The sequence below is a fragment of the Phragmites australis genome, chromosome 13, assembly GCF_958298935.1.
Source record: "Phragmites australis chromosome 13, lpPhrAust1.1, whole genome shotgun sequence".
Lineage (NCBI taxonomy): Eukaryota > Viridiplantae > Streptophyta > Magnoliopsida > Poales > Poaceae > Phragmites > Phragmites australis.
The window spans coordinates 9,945,576-9,962,462 of NC_084933.1; the positions used below are offsets into that span (position 1 = coordinate 9,945,576).

Genomic DNA, 16,887 nt, shown 5'->3' on the forward strand with positions numbered 1-16,887 from the left:
AAGAGGCAAATCCTAGGTTCTGGACCATTCTGCAGGAGAGTTTCTTTTATTCATATCTGAGGAAGAATGTCAGTTTAAGCAAACATAAGATGCTCAACTGGCATCACATCTCCTTTCCATGGCCATTCACGGCCCGCGAAGATCAACCACTCGTGCCCGAGATCACTATCCAATAAAAAACCAGACTTCCAAGATCCATCTCACTCAGACCCTTTTGAATGTAGCGGATAACAACGGAGCGGGGCTATCGAATTGATTTGTATTCGAATCTTAGGAGCTGATAATCACTGATATGCTCATATTGGTGACGTTATTGTTGCTGTAATCAAAGAAGCAGTGCCCAAAATGCCTCAGGAGGAGTGGACTTGAGATCGTACTTCGACGCCATTCCTAGACTTTGAACTCTTCTCATAGATATGAATCGGTATGTTAAGGAGTGAATTCAAGTGTTCTATACCGTATTTTAGATCTCCCATGATCGAGGTTTCATTCAGTTCATATTTATGGGAGAGTAGTTCAGACTTTACATAATAACATGGGTTCAGGCTTAGTGACAGCTGTGTACTCACTGGAGGAGTCTTCTCCACGGATGTTGAGGTCGGAATTTTGTTCAGACAGCCCTTCGCTCTGGGTTCTTCGAGGCTGCCAGATACGCTCACACCTGAGGCACCTAATATTGTGCCCTTGACGTTGATCTGGTTCCCTTCCGATCGGCGCCGTCTCCGCTCCGCTTCCCTCCCTGATGGCTTCCCCGCCCTCTTCCCCCAACTCCTCGCCGCCGCTGTCCACCATCACTGACGGTGCCGTCTCCGGCACGCTCCCTGCGGCCGAGGCCTTCGCCGTGCACTACCCGGGCTACCCCTCCTCGCCCTCCCGCGCCGCCCGCACTCTCGGCGGCCTCCCCGCTATTGCCAAGGTACTCCCCGAAACCCTAACCCCTCTCTAGCTTCCACTAGGCGGCGCGTCCTGGCAAAGTGAAATGATGGTTCGTCCTCTCTCGCAGGTCCGGAGCTCCGACGCCGGCGCTCGCCTCGAGCTCCGGTTCCGCCCCGAGGACCCTAACTGCCACCCGGCCTTCGGCGAGTCCCGCGTCTCTACGGACCTCGTCCTCCGCCTCTCCAGGCGCAAGGGGTCCGCGGCGCCGCGTGCTGAGGTGGTCGCTCGTGTCCGGACCGCCTACCACTTCGAAGGTAAGGGCCCTCTGCGCGCTGACGTGTTCGACGAAATGCCTCTTGTTCTCCTTCTTGTAGAACGGCTGTTGTGTTGGAAGTCTCCATGTTCTGTAGATTTGTCTGGCTTCTAACCATGGGATAGAATTAGACATTTTGTTGATGTAATGTAAGGTTCAAGCTTCCTTGCTGGATGTTCAGCAGATTTTGCATCGTTGCTTAAATACCATAATCCACATGTTGTGATAAAACGATGAGACAGAATTTTAAAGAAACAAGCTGTACGAAGTGATGTGCTTTAGAACTACTGTAGATGTGTTCTAATATCCTTACTGAGATCTCGGTATTAGATCTGTTTGATCAATTCGACAGACTAAATTGTATTGCCTCTACTTACTGCCACTTTGGTTGAATGCTTATTGTTTCATGCATTGTTGTTCCTTTTCAAAAGAATAGCTGACATAAAATAGTTTAGATTTGAGGAAATAGGATAGAAACATGTTTTAGCTTATTAACCAAACTTATCCTTCTTTATAGAGTAGCCAAAAAATAGTGGGTAAGTTCCGCATGTGAGGTGCCGGTTTGATGTAACATGTAAGGGCATGTGCATATATTCTGCAGAAAGTGTAACAAACACTCATCTTATTATTTGCATCAAGATGAATCTGCAGAAGATGAATCTTGTTATTTGCACCAATCCTATCCCAAACTGCACAAGGCAGAAAGTGAGAGTATACATCAATACATATCACGCTGTCAAATTGTGTATATTGGATAAAAAATGGAATATGCAAGTCAAAGTATGTTAGGTTAGGATGCAATTACCCAATAGGATTGGGCATTTTTCAGAGGAATTTCAAAATATTGGCATTCGCCAGTTATCCTGTCTTCCTGTGCCATTCGGAACAAAGGATTCAGAAAAGAAAAAAAAAGGTCAGATTCAAGGAAAATAATTTCCTGGGACTCTCGAGTCTCATCCATGGGAACTGTGCTTACTGATGCCACCAGCCATTGATCACTCGCAGTCTGTCCTACTACCATGCTCAGTCAAAGTCTTTGATTAGTATTACTCTGAGGACAGAGAAACTAGTCCGTGATGATAAATTTGTGCAATGGCTCCATGGGGTTTACTTTTACGCTTCCCCAGCAACCAAATTGTGTCACAGTCTCACAGACTCTCAGCGTTTTGTTTAAAGCCTTTAAACATAATTTCCTATGCTTTTGCTTCTTTTGATCCAAACACCCCTGTCCTTTAAAGTTTCTTAGTTTTTTGTTCCGATGTTTTTTTTTTACTGCATTGCTCTCCTATGTTATTTCATTCTCCCATCCCAATTAGGCCCTAAAAGGAATGTGCATGCCATACTGGCCATACCAATGTAAACCAGAAAATAAAATAAATTAATTTTAGCTTGTTAAAATTAGATTACATTTTTCGAATATTGTTTGAAAGTTGATTCTCCCATACCTTCCCAATAAGTATGATGATGTATGAATTTAGATGCACATGATATATCTAGCATCGTTTTATTCTACATGCAAAATTGATGATATACAAGCGTATGCAGGTATGGCAGATTTTCAGCATGTTGTTCCAGTGCATGCTGCACAAGTGAGAAAAAGAAAATCAGATTCTCAAAACGATACTGAAAATTTAGGTAGTTGTGCCCTACTTTCTGACTTTTTACTTATGGGATTACAAGCTTATTGTAACGTTGCCATTTCCTACTCAATATCTTCCTTTTCTGAATGACAGATAAGACTGGACGTCTGGAAACAGATGATGGAGATATCATGATGTTGGTACCCCCACTCTTCTCAGTGAAGGATGGACCAACAAAGATAGCGTAAGTGATATTAGTGACACAGATATCAAATGACTTTGAATTTTGACTTCTTCAACTTTGTTGATATTTGCAATTCTCTTTGTTGCCTTCCAATGGATACAAATTAGCCTTCGGCCTGAAAATTTGTTAGTGAAATTTCCACATTAAAGATACGAATTGCGGATATGGCACTTTGTATGCACATATGATCTTTGTATAGAAACATCTTATGCTGCTGACACACCTGAAATATGTGTTGGATATGTATGTGAAGTAATATTGCCTGCCTTTTCCCCAAGCTTCGTAAGCCTTGTGTGAGTTGGTTACTGCATGGAACTTAGGATGGTAGCAGAGCCAAAGGTCTTGGGCTGTGATCAGTATCCAATTTCTTCTTTTGAAGAAACAATTTGCAGCCACCCTCTGAGTCCTATGGTCTATGCTGTCGACCTGTGAGCCAAGATGTGAGGTGGAGTGTTGAAGTATATTGCTCACCTTTCCCCAAACAGCTCGTGCTGGTGCGTGAAACTTATGTCTATCTGCCAACGAGACATAAATATTGATCATGGCATCTATTATTAAAATAATTTGAGCTAAATGCTTACTTTGAAAGGAATACTAACCTAAATAACCTTGTGGACTTACCGTGCATGGCTTCTGATTGAATTGCTCATTACTGAAACATATGGAGTGCGGTATTGAAACGTTCAAATGATGAGTATCTGATTTTTTTTTGTTTGGTTTTTAGCAGTGAGTTTGTTCAGAAGTGACAAGAATCATTCTTTTACCTTCAGCTATCCCGTTTTGGAATAATAAACTAGCTTTCATTGTGAAAGTGGTTAGTCTATAATGACAGAGGAGTGGCTAGATGCATTTCCTGTAAATGGACTCATTTATGGATAACAAGCTTTTGTAAATAAAAAAATTCCCCAAAATTGAATATTTTGGCTTCTTTTTCCTATTTGCCAAATGCCCCTCCATAATCCATGTCACTAATAACCGTGGTCAACTTAAATTTCATAGGACTCGTATAGTCAGTGCTGTAGCATCACTAGTCCTCAAGAAGGTATCGCCAGTAATATCACAATTGTTCCTATGCTTCCTTATCTCTCCTGTCACTAAATTAAACATGTTTGTACTTTGTAGTCCTGTTCATAAGTGAAAAGCACTTATTGCCGAAAACTGAAGTTAAGTAGCCTGCAGATCTTCTCGAGTTAGTGCTGTGTCTCTTCTAATCTTTCCTACTTTGGTCTATGGGTATCCATTTTGCATAACAACAATCAGATTCAAATTCTAGAAACTTTTAGTACCATAGCTGTTAGCATGTATAAATTTCCATTTCACTGTTTCTGTGCCATTTACATTTATAAACTGAATAGAAGTATTGCCCAGTAATGATTAATGAACTGTTTCAGGCTTCTACCATCGTCCAATGCAGTTTCTAAAAGCATGCACAGGGGAGTCATACAGCAAAAATGGGAGGTACATAATCGTTGCATGTAGCTGTTTTGTTTTTGAGCTGTTACAGTGATTCAAAGGGCTTATTAATGTAAGGATAACTTGCAACATTATTCTCACTTTGCTTTATGGGTACATTATATTTGTTTCTCCACCACTTAGCCTATCTTGATTTCTCCCATCTTTTGGTTGTTGTTTTGCTACACTGTGCCTCCAATTTTCTAATCCACGATAGGATGTGTTTGATCTAGAATTAGAAATGTTTCTTCATTTAAATGTTCTAGATAAAATTGAAATTTTCGTTAGGTTGTTTTTTGAGCTATTGATGAAAATGTAGGTGTCTGGTCTTCAGAAAAACTTTAATTACATTTGGACATCTGGTGCCATTCCATTTAGCATTTAGAAAGCTGGCAGTAGGTGTGTTTTTACTGCATGTAACTGCCATACTGGCTCTGGCTCTGTGTCGTATCCTCGCTATGGTTCTTTATTGTACCCTGGTCTGTTTTTATCCAATGCTTTGTGGAGTTATGATCAGTTTAGGTTGAGACAGACTGCATCTGCTTGGTTCAGATCAATTCCAGGCCACTTCATTGGTTTTGGGGAAAAGAATGGTTGCCTGCTGGTTACCTGAAAGAACTGGTGGAGAATCATTCCATGTTCTATGCAACTGGGTCCAGTTATTAGAGCTTACACAACTTACATGATAGGTGGGGTGGGTGAGTATTTGAAAACTCTCTGTTGATTAAATTGTTCTGGGACTTGAGATACAAAGGAATAGCTGTTTGCTTGACATTGAAACAATGAACGACATGGTTTTTGTTCTCATGGACCTTTATTCTGTATGTCTTCTTAATTTATTAGAAAAACTTGATTTTCTTGCTTGACATCTATAGTTTCCTTCTTATACTTGCACAGTGCTGTGGATACTTTTCTTCAGAGATGTTTACTTAGTGTGAAATGGCTTACTGACTGAATCGATTATGACTTTCTTCTTTGGTTACAGATGGATGTTGGACCAACCCTTGCGCTTCCTTTCAACATTCAAGATATCCTTTGGGCACATACGTCTATGATATTGTGATCTTCATTAAGTGGGCATATACAGCTTCGGGAAAAATTGAAGGTAACTAAAAGAGGAAATAAACCAGAAATGGGGCAATGAGAAAACCTCTTGGCTGGGAAGGGTAATTTGAAAGAAAGAAAGAAAAAGAATAGAAAAAGAGGAACAGGAACTCAAATCGGAGGGAGCATAGCGTGCTGGGCGGATGAACCCACCGCGGGGCCGAGTCCGGAGGAGAAGGTGTGTCAAAAGGTAGCTGGAGGACTCAGAGTGACTGCCAGATGGGGATGTGAATAGGCTGCAGTTGCGGGATGAGAGAGGGGCTCGAGGTGTATCAGTTATGGTGTTTGGGTTTGGGAAGCATATGGTTAGTATTTGGTTTCTTTTTAAAACATGAATTTTTCCTGATACGTCTCCAAACATATTAATATCAGATGCATATCCAGATACTGGCACGACGATTTTCAGAAGTATCTATAAAACATAGTTATCAATTGCCACACTCTGATGAAGGTGTATGCCATTGGTGGAAGTATCCTTTCTTGAAGAGTGATAGGAGTGATATCCATTCTTGAGGAAGTGGAAGGACAAGCACAATAGCCACAACTCAACAATAATTAAAACAAGTACAGCTATTTATGCTTATAGTTTTGTGTGTGTCTTTTGTAGTGAGAACAACTCAGTGGTAACGACTCGCTGTTCGATTATGACCAATGCCTTCATGTTCTCACATGGTTTTCTTTCCAAAGTGCACTTTTTCAATGGGAAGCTTAGATATTCATCTTAGAAAGCCAAATCTTGTTCCCTCTCAAGGTTTTATTGCATTCCTGCCATCTAGCGTACCTTGGTTATGACGCAATTGACAATATTATTGCACACCTTCTTTGTTACCTTAAATAGCATATACCTGCCCCAGTGAAGATTAATTGGGAAAACCACGTACCAAAGAATTCAGTAGATTGGGATTGGCAAATGGCCATGTGCAAATTGTTTGATGAGCGTCCTGTGTGGCCAAGGCAATCACTTTATGAACGATTGCATGATGATGGTGTGCATGTCTCACAAAGCCAATTCAAAAGGTTTCATTATTTTTTCACTCTTGTAGAGCTGCCTCATCATTTAGTTCCTTTGGTATGCCTTTCAACTGTTATTTTCTTCTGTATGCTTCTTTTATTTGCTCAGGCTTCTGTTTAGAGCTGGATACTACTTCTCTAGGGGCCCCTTCGGTAAATTCTGGATCAAAAGGGGATATGATCCTCGTAAAGATTCTGAGTCGCGAATGTAAGCACCAGTTGCTTTGTTAGTTTATTTGTGTTGTTTCTTATTTTCAAACTGTTACATCTTTATGCTTTTTTGACTCAATTGCATTATTGTAGACACAAAGTGTTCCTATAGCAGGCACATGGAATGATTCTGATATTGCTTTGTTTCAGCTGAATATATTAGTGGTCAGAAAGTTCACTTGTTTGTTTGGCTGGGTATACATATGTACTACCCAAAAACATGAAAATGAGAACTCTAATGTAAAACATTGACAGGTCTTTGAGGTTCACCCTGTCTTTGTCTGCATATTAGATAAGTGGTTTGTGTTTTAAACATCCATCACTAGAATACTGCAGTGATTCAGGACAACAAAGAGAGAGGAAAAAAGCAAGAATGATCAATTCTATGTATAATGAACTACGTAACTAGAAGGCACAATCGACAAGAAAATATAGGAACATTGCACACAAGCCTCCTAAACCTTTTCCTTTGTTCAATCAAGACCTTGTAATCCTAGTTATTAAGGCGTCTCTTAAGCGGTAAGGCGGCCAGAGGGCGACGCCATGCTAGATGCCACGCTTTGATGTGGTATGGCGTCTGCTTTATTCACAAGACGTCCATAAGACGGCTGTAAAGCATCTCCATGGCTTAGGGCGGGGTGAGGCAGACGCCATATGGGTAGCCCGTAGCCTTTGGCGGGAAGAAGCAGGAGAGAGAGGAGGGAATCCAAAATTGGCGCAATAAGCAGGAGAGAGGAGAGGGAGAGAGCCAACCTCCAGCTCTTGCATCATGCCGCAACGTTGCCTAATCCAACCTCCATCGTGTCGTGTCACGCCACTGCCAGCCCGCTAGCTCTTGCGCCGGCTCCCTCCCTCGCCACCCTCCAGCTGCCGCGGCGGCTCTCGCCCTCGCCGTCCTCCACCTCCCGTGCCACCGTCCTCCAGCTCCTGTGTCGGCTCACATCGCCTCCAGCTCCTGCTCTAGCTATGCTTAGTACTTTACTAGGATAGGATGATAATATGGTGTAGCCTTGCCTCAGGCCTTAGGCACTAAGTCGGTAAGGCGGTAGTGAGTTGCCATGTCTCGCCTTTACGCCCTAATAACCATGCTTGTAATATTGATTTGAACTCTTAAACTTCAAAAATCTATCTTAGTAAAGCCCTTCCGACAACTAATGGCATGATGACGTGTGTGTCAAATCTTACTATGTGGTCCGCCCGAGACACTATATGGATTAAGATTCATAAATGTGGTTATCTCATTTTTTAATGGTTAAAGCTACCAATAGTTGTGGTTTGGAAGAGAGTGAGATTGGCAATGGCAGCAATAATCGAGGCAACATCACGACCATGGCCATGGAGCACAATAGCTGGTAAGCCCCCCTAGCTTGGCAAGTGGCGGTGGCATCGAACCGCTGACAAGTGAGTACTGCGTCATGCGTGGAGCATAAGTGCAGGGAGAAGATCAACAGCTCTTCATGGAGCTCCCCATTGGCATCCACGAAGATCCCAAAAAAAGTTATCGATATGCACTCCCAAAAAGATTAAATATCCATAATCCATTTAATGAAATGCAACTGATCAGATGGACAAGATGAAGATTTGTTCCAACGTTGTGAGATAGGTGAACGAGCTCCAAGAAAATGTCAGGCTAAAAGGCGCTCGAACCTCACAACAACAGCAGGAGCATCGAGTATTGGAGTCCCTGGTTGCTGAGCATCACCGCGTTGGATGGTTCACTATAGATGCTTCGGTTGTCTTTGGATGGAGGCATCAGGCAGTGATGACAAAAAGATGAGAAAAAGAGAACAGTATAAGGATTAGAGGAGAAGAAAGAGTGATCTTAGCAGCAATGGCGGAGCCAGCGCAAAATTTTATGGGGCATTGGGGCACAACAAGCTAAATAAACAATCGTTTAGTTCAAACTTTGAAGCAATGTTTTACACAAGCATAGTGGTAAAAAAATACAAAACACATAAAAAAAGAGCATACCACAAATTGAGCCCAATATTCTTCAATCGCGACAATAGCCTAATATTCTTCAATCTTCATGAGGAGAGATCTATACACAAACATGGTAAAATAGCGATATAAGAATTTCTTTCTAGTTTCAAATAATGATGAATATTAGAAGAGAAAAGTGAATAGAGCGTACCACTAATTTAGTTTGAGGCATTAACATCTGACGATTTTTCATGTTTTCAAACCGTTTATGATTTTATCATTGCTAATGTTTCTAAATATCTCCTTAGGATAGCATATCATCAAGTCATTGAGCCATTCATCACCCATTTTGTTGTGCAAATTTGTCTTGATAATTGTCATCGCTGAAAAAATCCTTTCAACTGATGTCGGAAGGATCAAAGTTAGCTCAATGAGGCGATAAATTAATGGAAAAGCTATATTCTTTCTAGTCTCAACCATCTTTTCTGCAACCTTTCCAAGATCACAATATCCACGAAATTCTTCACTTCTCCTAATGCTCAGAATGAAGTTTCGAAGTTGTTGTCTTATCAGTAAACAATCAGCTGTTGTGAAATCTTCAGTATAGATCTCAACGAGTCTCATAAGCTTATCTACATCAAAATTAGAGGAGTGTCTTGGATTAAGAGAAGCCATGCAAAAAATAACTCTAAACTGACTTCATTGAACCGATGATTCATCTCTGATATAATGGCATCGATGACTTCATTGAATCAATGGTTTATATCGATGCCATTATGTGAGAGATGAGTCATCGGTTTAATGAAGTCAGTTCAGAGTTACTAGTATATATGTCTTCTCTTAATCCAAGGTACTCCTCCCATTTTGATGTAGATAAACTTGCGAGACTCGCTGAGATCTATGCTGAATATATGTCTTCTCTTAATCCAAGGTACTCCTCCCATTTTGATGTAGATAAACTTGCGAGACTCGCTGAGATCTATGCTGAAGATTTCATAACAACTGATTGTTTACTGATAAGATAACAATTTCAAAATTTCATTATAAACATTAGGAGAAGTAAAGAATTTTTTGGATGCTGTGATCTTGAAAAGGTTGTTGAAAAGATGGTGAGACGGGAAAGAATGAACTTTTCCATTGATTTATCGCCTCATTGAGCTAACTTTGATCCTTCTTGTTGCGACGACATCAGTTGATGATCTTTTCAGTGATGTCAATTATCAAGACTTGATGAATGATGAATGACTCAATGACTTGATGATATGCTACACTGAGAACAAAATTCTTATATCGCTATTTTACCATGTTTGTGTATAGATCTTTCATGAAGATTGAAGAATATTGGGCTCAATTAGTGGTATGATCTTTTTTTTTATTTGTTTTGCATTTTTTCACTAGTATGCTTGTGTAAAACATTGCTTTGAAGTTTGAACTAGACGATTGTTTGTTTAGCTTGTTGAGCCCCAACCCCTCTAAAATTTTGTGCTAGCTCAACCACTGGAAACCCTAATGCCATACCACCAACCCTAGGATAGAACTAAACTGGAGTGCACTTGGGTGGGGCCACATGGGTGCTTGGCGCCTGATCCTTAAGCTATATCCACTTTCTGTGCCATTAAAAATCCCTAGGTGTGAGCTTGGCTGGAATGAGAGGACAGATGTGGGGTGCTACACGCAACTATTCAACTTGTAAGCGGTTGCTGGTGTTTGCAACAGGAACTGACTTCTTGGCAATTATATTAAATTTTTCGTTTTAAAATGGACACATGGAAGTATGGAACATATTACAGATGATTCATAAGACTTTTGTTTATCATAGCAGGACTAGAGCATGTAATTGGCAACAGAATGGTATTTGTAAAACTTCCTTATCAGTAAAGTGCACAATTAATGCGTAGAAACTGGGAACACAAAAATGACTAACATAAGTTGACTTTTTCTGGAATTGTTGTCCTTTTGCTCCTAGTCTACTTTTTATGCGGAAAATACATGTGTTTAATGTCTAGGAAGGCATCTGCAGTTCTTAAAATTTATTTTTGATGCTCACCTTTTTATAAATATCTATTTATCTCCCATCGCAAACAAAACTTTTCTTGGGAAAGTAGCAGGTTGGCCCGCCCAGGTGACAATTTTTTTTTTTGTTTGGAAGCAAGTAGCTCTGTACTACCATATTCTTTTTCTCTCCCAAAATTATGTTAGGTAGACGCTTAAATCTTTGCATGGAAGTATTAGAGGATTTATTCGCTACATCTGAAAATTGGAGGCTCTACAATGAGCCTAGCCCAAAGTTTGAGAACTAATTTGGTCTTCTATTCTGTACATTTTGTTTTTCTTTATGATCAGGGAAGTTACCTTTTAACTATATTTTATCATCTGAAATGCTTTCTTTCTTTGCTAGATTTCAGAGAATTGATTTTCGCATGCCTCCCGAGCTAAGGAATCTTCAAAGGACAAATGATTCTGGGTGAGCCATTTTCTTTCTTTTAGCTTCCGAGACAATGTATTTTGAAGAACTTTGATCACTAATCTAAGAATACGTAGATTTCCAAATGGAACAAACAATTTTTGATTTGTCATCTGGCTACATGCCTTGAAGCCTCATTCTACTGGGAAGTGGTGCCCATACTGGTAGTGAATATAGTGGCTTCCAACCTTAACTTCAATTCGATGGGACTCTGTAACAGGCCTGATTGTAATTAGATAGGGAAACTACAGTAATTGGCCGAGTAGGCCAAAAGAATATATGGGCTAGGTGAATATCGTCAAAGGCTATATGCACGTTTGGCTTGGAAACCAAATAGTGATTTAAGGCTAAGCTACGTTTCATATGTCAAAATAAACTGGCTTGAGCATATATTTACCAAGGTTATGAAATACTTATGATATGTAGTTGTGATGCATGTCCAACTGAATTGATGGCTGTACTCCTGTTATTTTTATGATGCTGTAATATACTCTATCATCCTTCTACATATCTCTGTAGTTTATTCCACGCAGCACTAAAAATAGAGTAAATTTCAGAAAACAACGCTAAGATTGGAAAAACTATCGCAAAACTACACTTTCAAGAATTAATTTCTCAAAACTTCACTTCTATTGACATTCTATATCGCAGAACTACACTTCTATTGCTATAACGTATTGCAAAGCTACACTTGCCTGATGACAGTGTTATTTTGCAATATGGAACGATAATAAATGTGTAGTTTTGCATCATTAAGTGACAATTAGAAGTGTAGTTTTGTGAAATTGATTCTAAAAATTGTACTTTTGTGAAACTAGTCCTACAAAGTGTAGTTTTGCGATAGTTTTCTCGATTATAGTGTTGTATAAAATTTACTCATAAAAATATAACCTATCATACTTGTATGATTGTCAAAACTGTTACAAATTTTCAAATTGTCGCATCCATCGCTCCATGTAAATAGTTTACAGATGTCCAAAATGATGTAGCTGCATGAATACATGGTACTTGCCAGCCTGTTATTTTACAAAAAGCTAACTTATCATTTCTTGGTGGAACATTTACATTTTTGTAGATATTTTTGTTTAGTTGTAATGTATTATCTCGGTATCATTGACATAAATGATTCAATATAATTCTTCTCACATTTATCACTATGGAGATGCTTGATAGTTAACACATGAATGCATTTCAATATATGGGCAACATCCAATTATATGTTACTAATACTAAGAAATACCTTTGAGTACTCTTCTCAGATTTGTATTTATGACAAAGAAGTTTTAATTTGGGTAAGAGGAAATGACTTGGTGAACATATGCTTCTTTTCACGAAAAAAACTCGAAGCGCTTACACTAAAGTTACTTGTCTAATTCTTTACTGAAGGAACCTGGACTTATATTAGGACAATCTCTGCCTAAATTTGTTTACTGAAGGAACCTGGAATTATATTAGGACATCTCTACTTAAATTTGTTTAGATACTCGGTTTCGTTTGTCCAGATGATTGCATTGCCTAGCGGTACCTTTTATTTGTTCTGGATAACTTTGTATTTGTTTCCTTTCATAGGAAATTCTTTCAGTGCTACTGAATGTTACCGTTTTCCCTGATCTGCAACTCAATGAGGGTGTTTCCGATTGATGCTTGTATTTCTCCCCCCTGCTTATACATCTCCAGTCTTTACTTTGGTTTGGAACTTACAGATCTCAAAAGTGGTCAGAAATGTGCAAGCTTGAAGCAATGCCGTTAAAGAATTTCATCTTTCTGCAATTATTTGAACTGCAAGACGACTTTATTCAAGCAGAAATTCGAAAACCTTCGTATCAATCAACTTGTTCAGTGAGTAACAATACAAATTGTGTTCAGGGTTTGTTTCAGTCTCTTCTACTTAGAAATTGTGTCTGAACTCTTAATTATTACATTTTTGGGTGCGTTCTGGGATCTAAATATTGGTCTTCATGATGTTTATATCTGAAGCTCATTGTATATAACATAAAAATTATATTGTTGAAAATAAATGGTAGAAACCAGCTAGCTTGTGCTGCTGCAAGTAGCAGCTTTCTTATCATCTTTCTCCACTTTTAATTTAGACCAAGTTTACTCCATTTTGCTGTGATCATTGTCTATTCAACAATCTTGATCCATAGCTAGTACCAAGAGTCTCTTTGCACTATATTGTATGCTCTAAAATAACTGATTCCTCTGTAGCATTCTACAGGTTGGTTTTCTAAGCCAATGATTAAAACCCTGAGGTTGCAACTGAGCATAAGGTTCCTCTCTTTATATCCTAATGAAGATGCAAAAAACTTGTTGAGGAATGCCCATGAACTGATTGAAAGGTCCAAGAAGCAGGAAGCCCTTTGCAGATCTGAGCAATCAAAGGAAGGTAAGGATGTTGATTGAGGTCTATTTAACATCATCTTACTTCTTAATACTAGTTAAATGCATATTCTTCGATTTTTATGAGCAATGTGCAATCTGCAAACATAATGTTTGGTAAACGTTCCACATTTTGTGGACCTGCTGATGAGCTACAAACAGTATGAATATATTGCTGCTTGGATGGCTTATTACATTATTAAGCGAGTTTGCACTTCTCTTTGTATGGGCATGCTACAAGTTTGGGCCAGTCAGCATACCATGTGTGCGAAGTATTATAATTGTTCTTTCTCGGAGAGATACCTTGCCACATTCATCCTGGTTGTTGAATCCTTTTCTCCCCTCTAGAAGAGCCCGCCATACATAATGGAACTGAGGATCAAGTTGACCCTAACAACTGCGATAGTGAAGATGTGGATGATGAAGAAGAGGAAGATAAGGAGGAGTCGGATGGTTATGATTCTCCACCTATGGTATGTCACCACTTGCACTAATTTGCCATTATATGCTACAGAAACTTAACCTTTACTATTTCTATTGTAGGCAGAGGATGTTCGTGATTTCACCTTGGATGATTCCTGTATCCTTGATACAATTGATTGATCAATTTTGATATCTCTCCATCTCCGGGAGGACTCTTTTAATCCTACTTTGGGCTTTATCATCAAAGTTTAGTATCTGGTTCATATTAGGATCTAGACTTTTCACTGGAGCTATTTTGGGGTTTGATTGGTTGCCTGCATGGGAGCAACCTGGCCAGGCGGATGTATATAATCTCAGAGAGAAGTGTGTTTGGTTGCTCATTCGTATACACTGTTCTAGTTTGGTCCAGCGGATGCAAGTATATGTCCGCAGCCTGATCCGGTGGATGCAAGCTCTAACATCCACTCATACAGACGGCTCTACTTGTCAGTGTCACAAAATCATCTTATGCGAGTAACCAATCACAGTCTTAACTCTTGCATCCGCTCATGTCGCCTTATATTCGGTCAACCAAACAGAAACTCCACCCAGCCTATCCGGACTTCAGACAAATACAACTAACCAAACACTTTTCTTTTCAACAAATATGACTCCACTCAGTTTGCTTCCCCTTAACCTGTATATACGATCCATATGGGCAACACCCATGCGAACAACCAATCACACCATTGGTAACTAAACGTCAGTATTGGTCCCTTATCTGTTCTGCTAGAAGTATCGAAGCTAGTGAAGCTTCATGTCCTGCCGCTTGCGTGAGCCTGCAAACACCTGTCTTGAGTGCATGGATTTTGGTGGGGGTTGAAGATTAGGGGTTTCAATACGCCCATTAAGATTAAGGATGAGATTTTGTGGTTCATATTGATTATGTGCATAACAGAGAGTGCAAAATGGGTTTCATGTATTTATTGCAAATTATCGGATTAAAATGTTTGAGAATTCTTACTTGCAGCGATTCCATATCTGATAGTAATAACCTTTTCCATCTATGCCTATTGGCGTGACTTTGCCAAGCATACACCTGTTCGGTTCCAAACTTGCCAGCAGCTCGAAGTAATAAGCCCAAAATAGATGCATAAGTTTTTTTCCGACACAGTTGACAGCTCTATGTTTTAGTTTTTTCTCTTCAGCGTTCCCATTCTTTTGTAAATGTCACATTGGTAGTTATTATTTATATCCTCAGTACATTGACATTATTATGTTAGTTTATTAAACAAACATAGACAACAAGTAGTCGTTCTATGGTTTCACTTAAATCTGCATCAATTGGGTCATATGCATTGGATCCAGTGTTTAATCTCTGATAAAGACAGTATTCCATTGAAATAGCACATTCTGACTTACATCATTATTCTGCTTAGGTCAAGTGTCTTCGTTTATGTTCCAGGGCAAAATAGAATCAACTTTTACAAGGTTGAAGAAACCTTCTACGTAGGAACCAAAAAGATACTATTTTTTCATTGCAATATATGAATGGTGGAAGTTGGTTATGTTTATTAACAACATAATTTGATCAGCCTTGATCCAATCTTCCCGCAGTTGTTTTCCTTAACCTGTATCAGATGAACTCGGAGAAGGCTTCTCCAATGGATACCTTGAGGAAGTGCTGCGCAGCTTTCCAGTGCAGGAAGATGGCCAAAATAGACCAGGCGATGCCCCTAACGACACTGAAGCAAGTGATGGGGAGTTTGAAATTTACGAACAGCCCAGTGAAGATGAAGAGTACTCTGATAAGTAGAGTTGTTCTGGGAGTCGCAATCTTCCCCAGTTTCAAATTTGCAAACTCATGTAAAATCCCATGCGTGTAGGAATGATATTACATAGCTTATTTGTTAAATTATCATTTCGTTGGGTACTTCGGAGCTTACTAGTTCAATTTCCGTGAGTCTACGTGTAAAGAGATCATATAACCCCAAGCACATCGAGGAGCCCACACTGTCTAGGACTTCCTTGGTGTGCTCCTGGCTCCGCTGGAACTCGCAGCAAAGCACCACCCAGGTCCGCATCACAGATGATTCGGTTGCAACAGTTCCAGTCCGTCCGCCAAAGTTGGATGTTCAGGTCGCCATTGCAAGGTAAAATTATACCGGCAGAATTGTCCATAAGTTCTCAAACCCAAATAAAATTCCAAATCTCAACTTGAATAAGCAGTTATTGGAACTCTAAATTTTAGCAAGAAAATCGGAAGATTGGGAATTAGCCTGCCCCAAGCCTCCGTCCACCACTCACTGCCACGGGACGCATTCTCGAGGCTGTAGCTTCTTCTGTTAAAAAACAAAAAAAACTAAAAGAATCCCGGACGCGGGACGTCTGATGGAAACTCTGGATGCTCCAACGGCACGTTGCAATATGGAAAAATGACATCGGTAACATCGGAGTCATTGTTTGTCAGATAGAAAAATATGTACCAAAATAGCTCATTGCATGTATCTGATTTTAAGAGGAAAATTCCTACCACAACATCAAGACTTGTTTCGTACATCATTTTCAGAGCAAAACCCTATCTGATCGCTTGACATTGAGCAAAAGAGATTTTGAATGAGTTTGACTCCTTGACCAATCCACTAAAAATGGCATGAAAAAGATCTCAGATCCTAAAATCGAGTTTCCCAGCAGGCACGTGTGATCCAGGTAATCGGGTGAAGTGATTACGGGAAGGCCTGGTCTGCCGTGTAGGGAAATGAGGCGGCTAAATTTCCGATTCCTCCCATGCCTAGCCTAGGCATCACACTGGAAACACAGAGCAATTGCATGCATGCTTTCTGCTCTCAGAGAACTAGAGCTCTTATGGGAGCCCATGGCTTTGGTCCTCATATTTTGATGGGGGAAGGGGTGTGCTGCTATTATTTAA

At 39.9% G+C, this 16,887-nt stretch overlaps 1 protein-coding gene across 6 annotated transcripts; it reads left to right on the forward strand.

Annotated features, from left to right (window-relative positions):
• The first annotated feature begins 545 nt into the window (after positions 1-545).
• On the forward strand, positions 546-15,891 carry LOC133889253 (uncharacterized). 6 transcript variants are annotated; one of them, XM_062329749.1, is made up of 15 exons: positions 549-916; positions 1,004-1,190; positions 2,735-2,824; positions 2,923-3,013; positions 4,405-4,471; positions 5,451-5,493; positions 6,415-6,586; positions 6,690-6,788; positions 10,031-10,070; positions 11,119-11,177; positions 12,881-13,044; positions 13,396-13,563; positions 13,908-14,029; positions 14,100-14,136; positions 15,599-15,891. In XM_062329749.1, the coding sequence occupies exons 1-15, from the start codon at positions 743-745 to the stop codon at positions 15,772-15,774; spliced, it is 1,689 nt and encodes a 562-aa protein (XP_062185733.1). In that variant the 5' UTR covers positions 549-742; the 3' UTR covers positions 15,775-15,891. The 6 variants fall into 6 exon arrangements, 5 of the variants coding, with proteins under 5 accessions (XP_062185733.1, XP_062185732.1, XP_062185734.1 ...); XM_062329748.1 differs by having other exon boundaries at positions 551-916; positions 13,905-14,029; XM_062329750.1 differs by having other exon boundaries at positions 552-916; positions 12,881-13,016; positions 13,386-13,563; positions 13,905-14,029.
• The last annotated feature ends 996 nt before the right edge of the window (positions 15,892-16,887 follow it).

What these genes read in the sequence shown, in the direction of transcription:
- LOC133889253 (XM_062329748.1), top strand. Translation starts at nt 743, where the DNA reads ATGGCTTCCCCGCCCTCTTCCCCCAACTCCTCGCCGCCGCTGTCCACC. An exon ending in GATGGACCAACAAAGATAGC is followed by an intron (nt 3,014 to 4,404) that starts GTAAGTGATATT and finishes GAACTGTTTCAG; the next exon opens with GCTTCTACCATCGTCCAATG. An exon ending in TCACAAAGCCAATTCAAAAG is followed by an intron (nt 6,587 to 6,689) that starts GTTTCATTATTT and finishes TTATTTGCTCAG; the next exon opens with GCTTCTGTTTAGAGCTGGAT.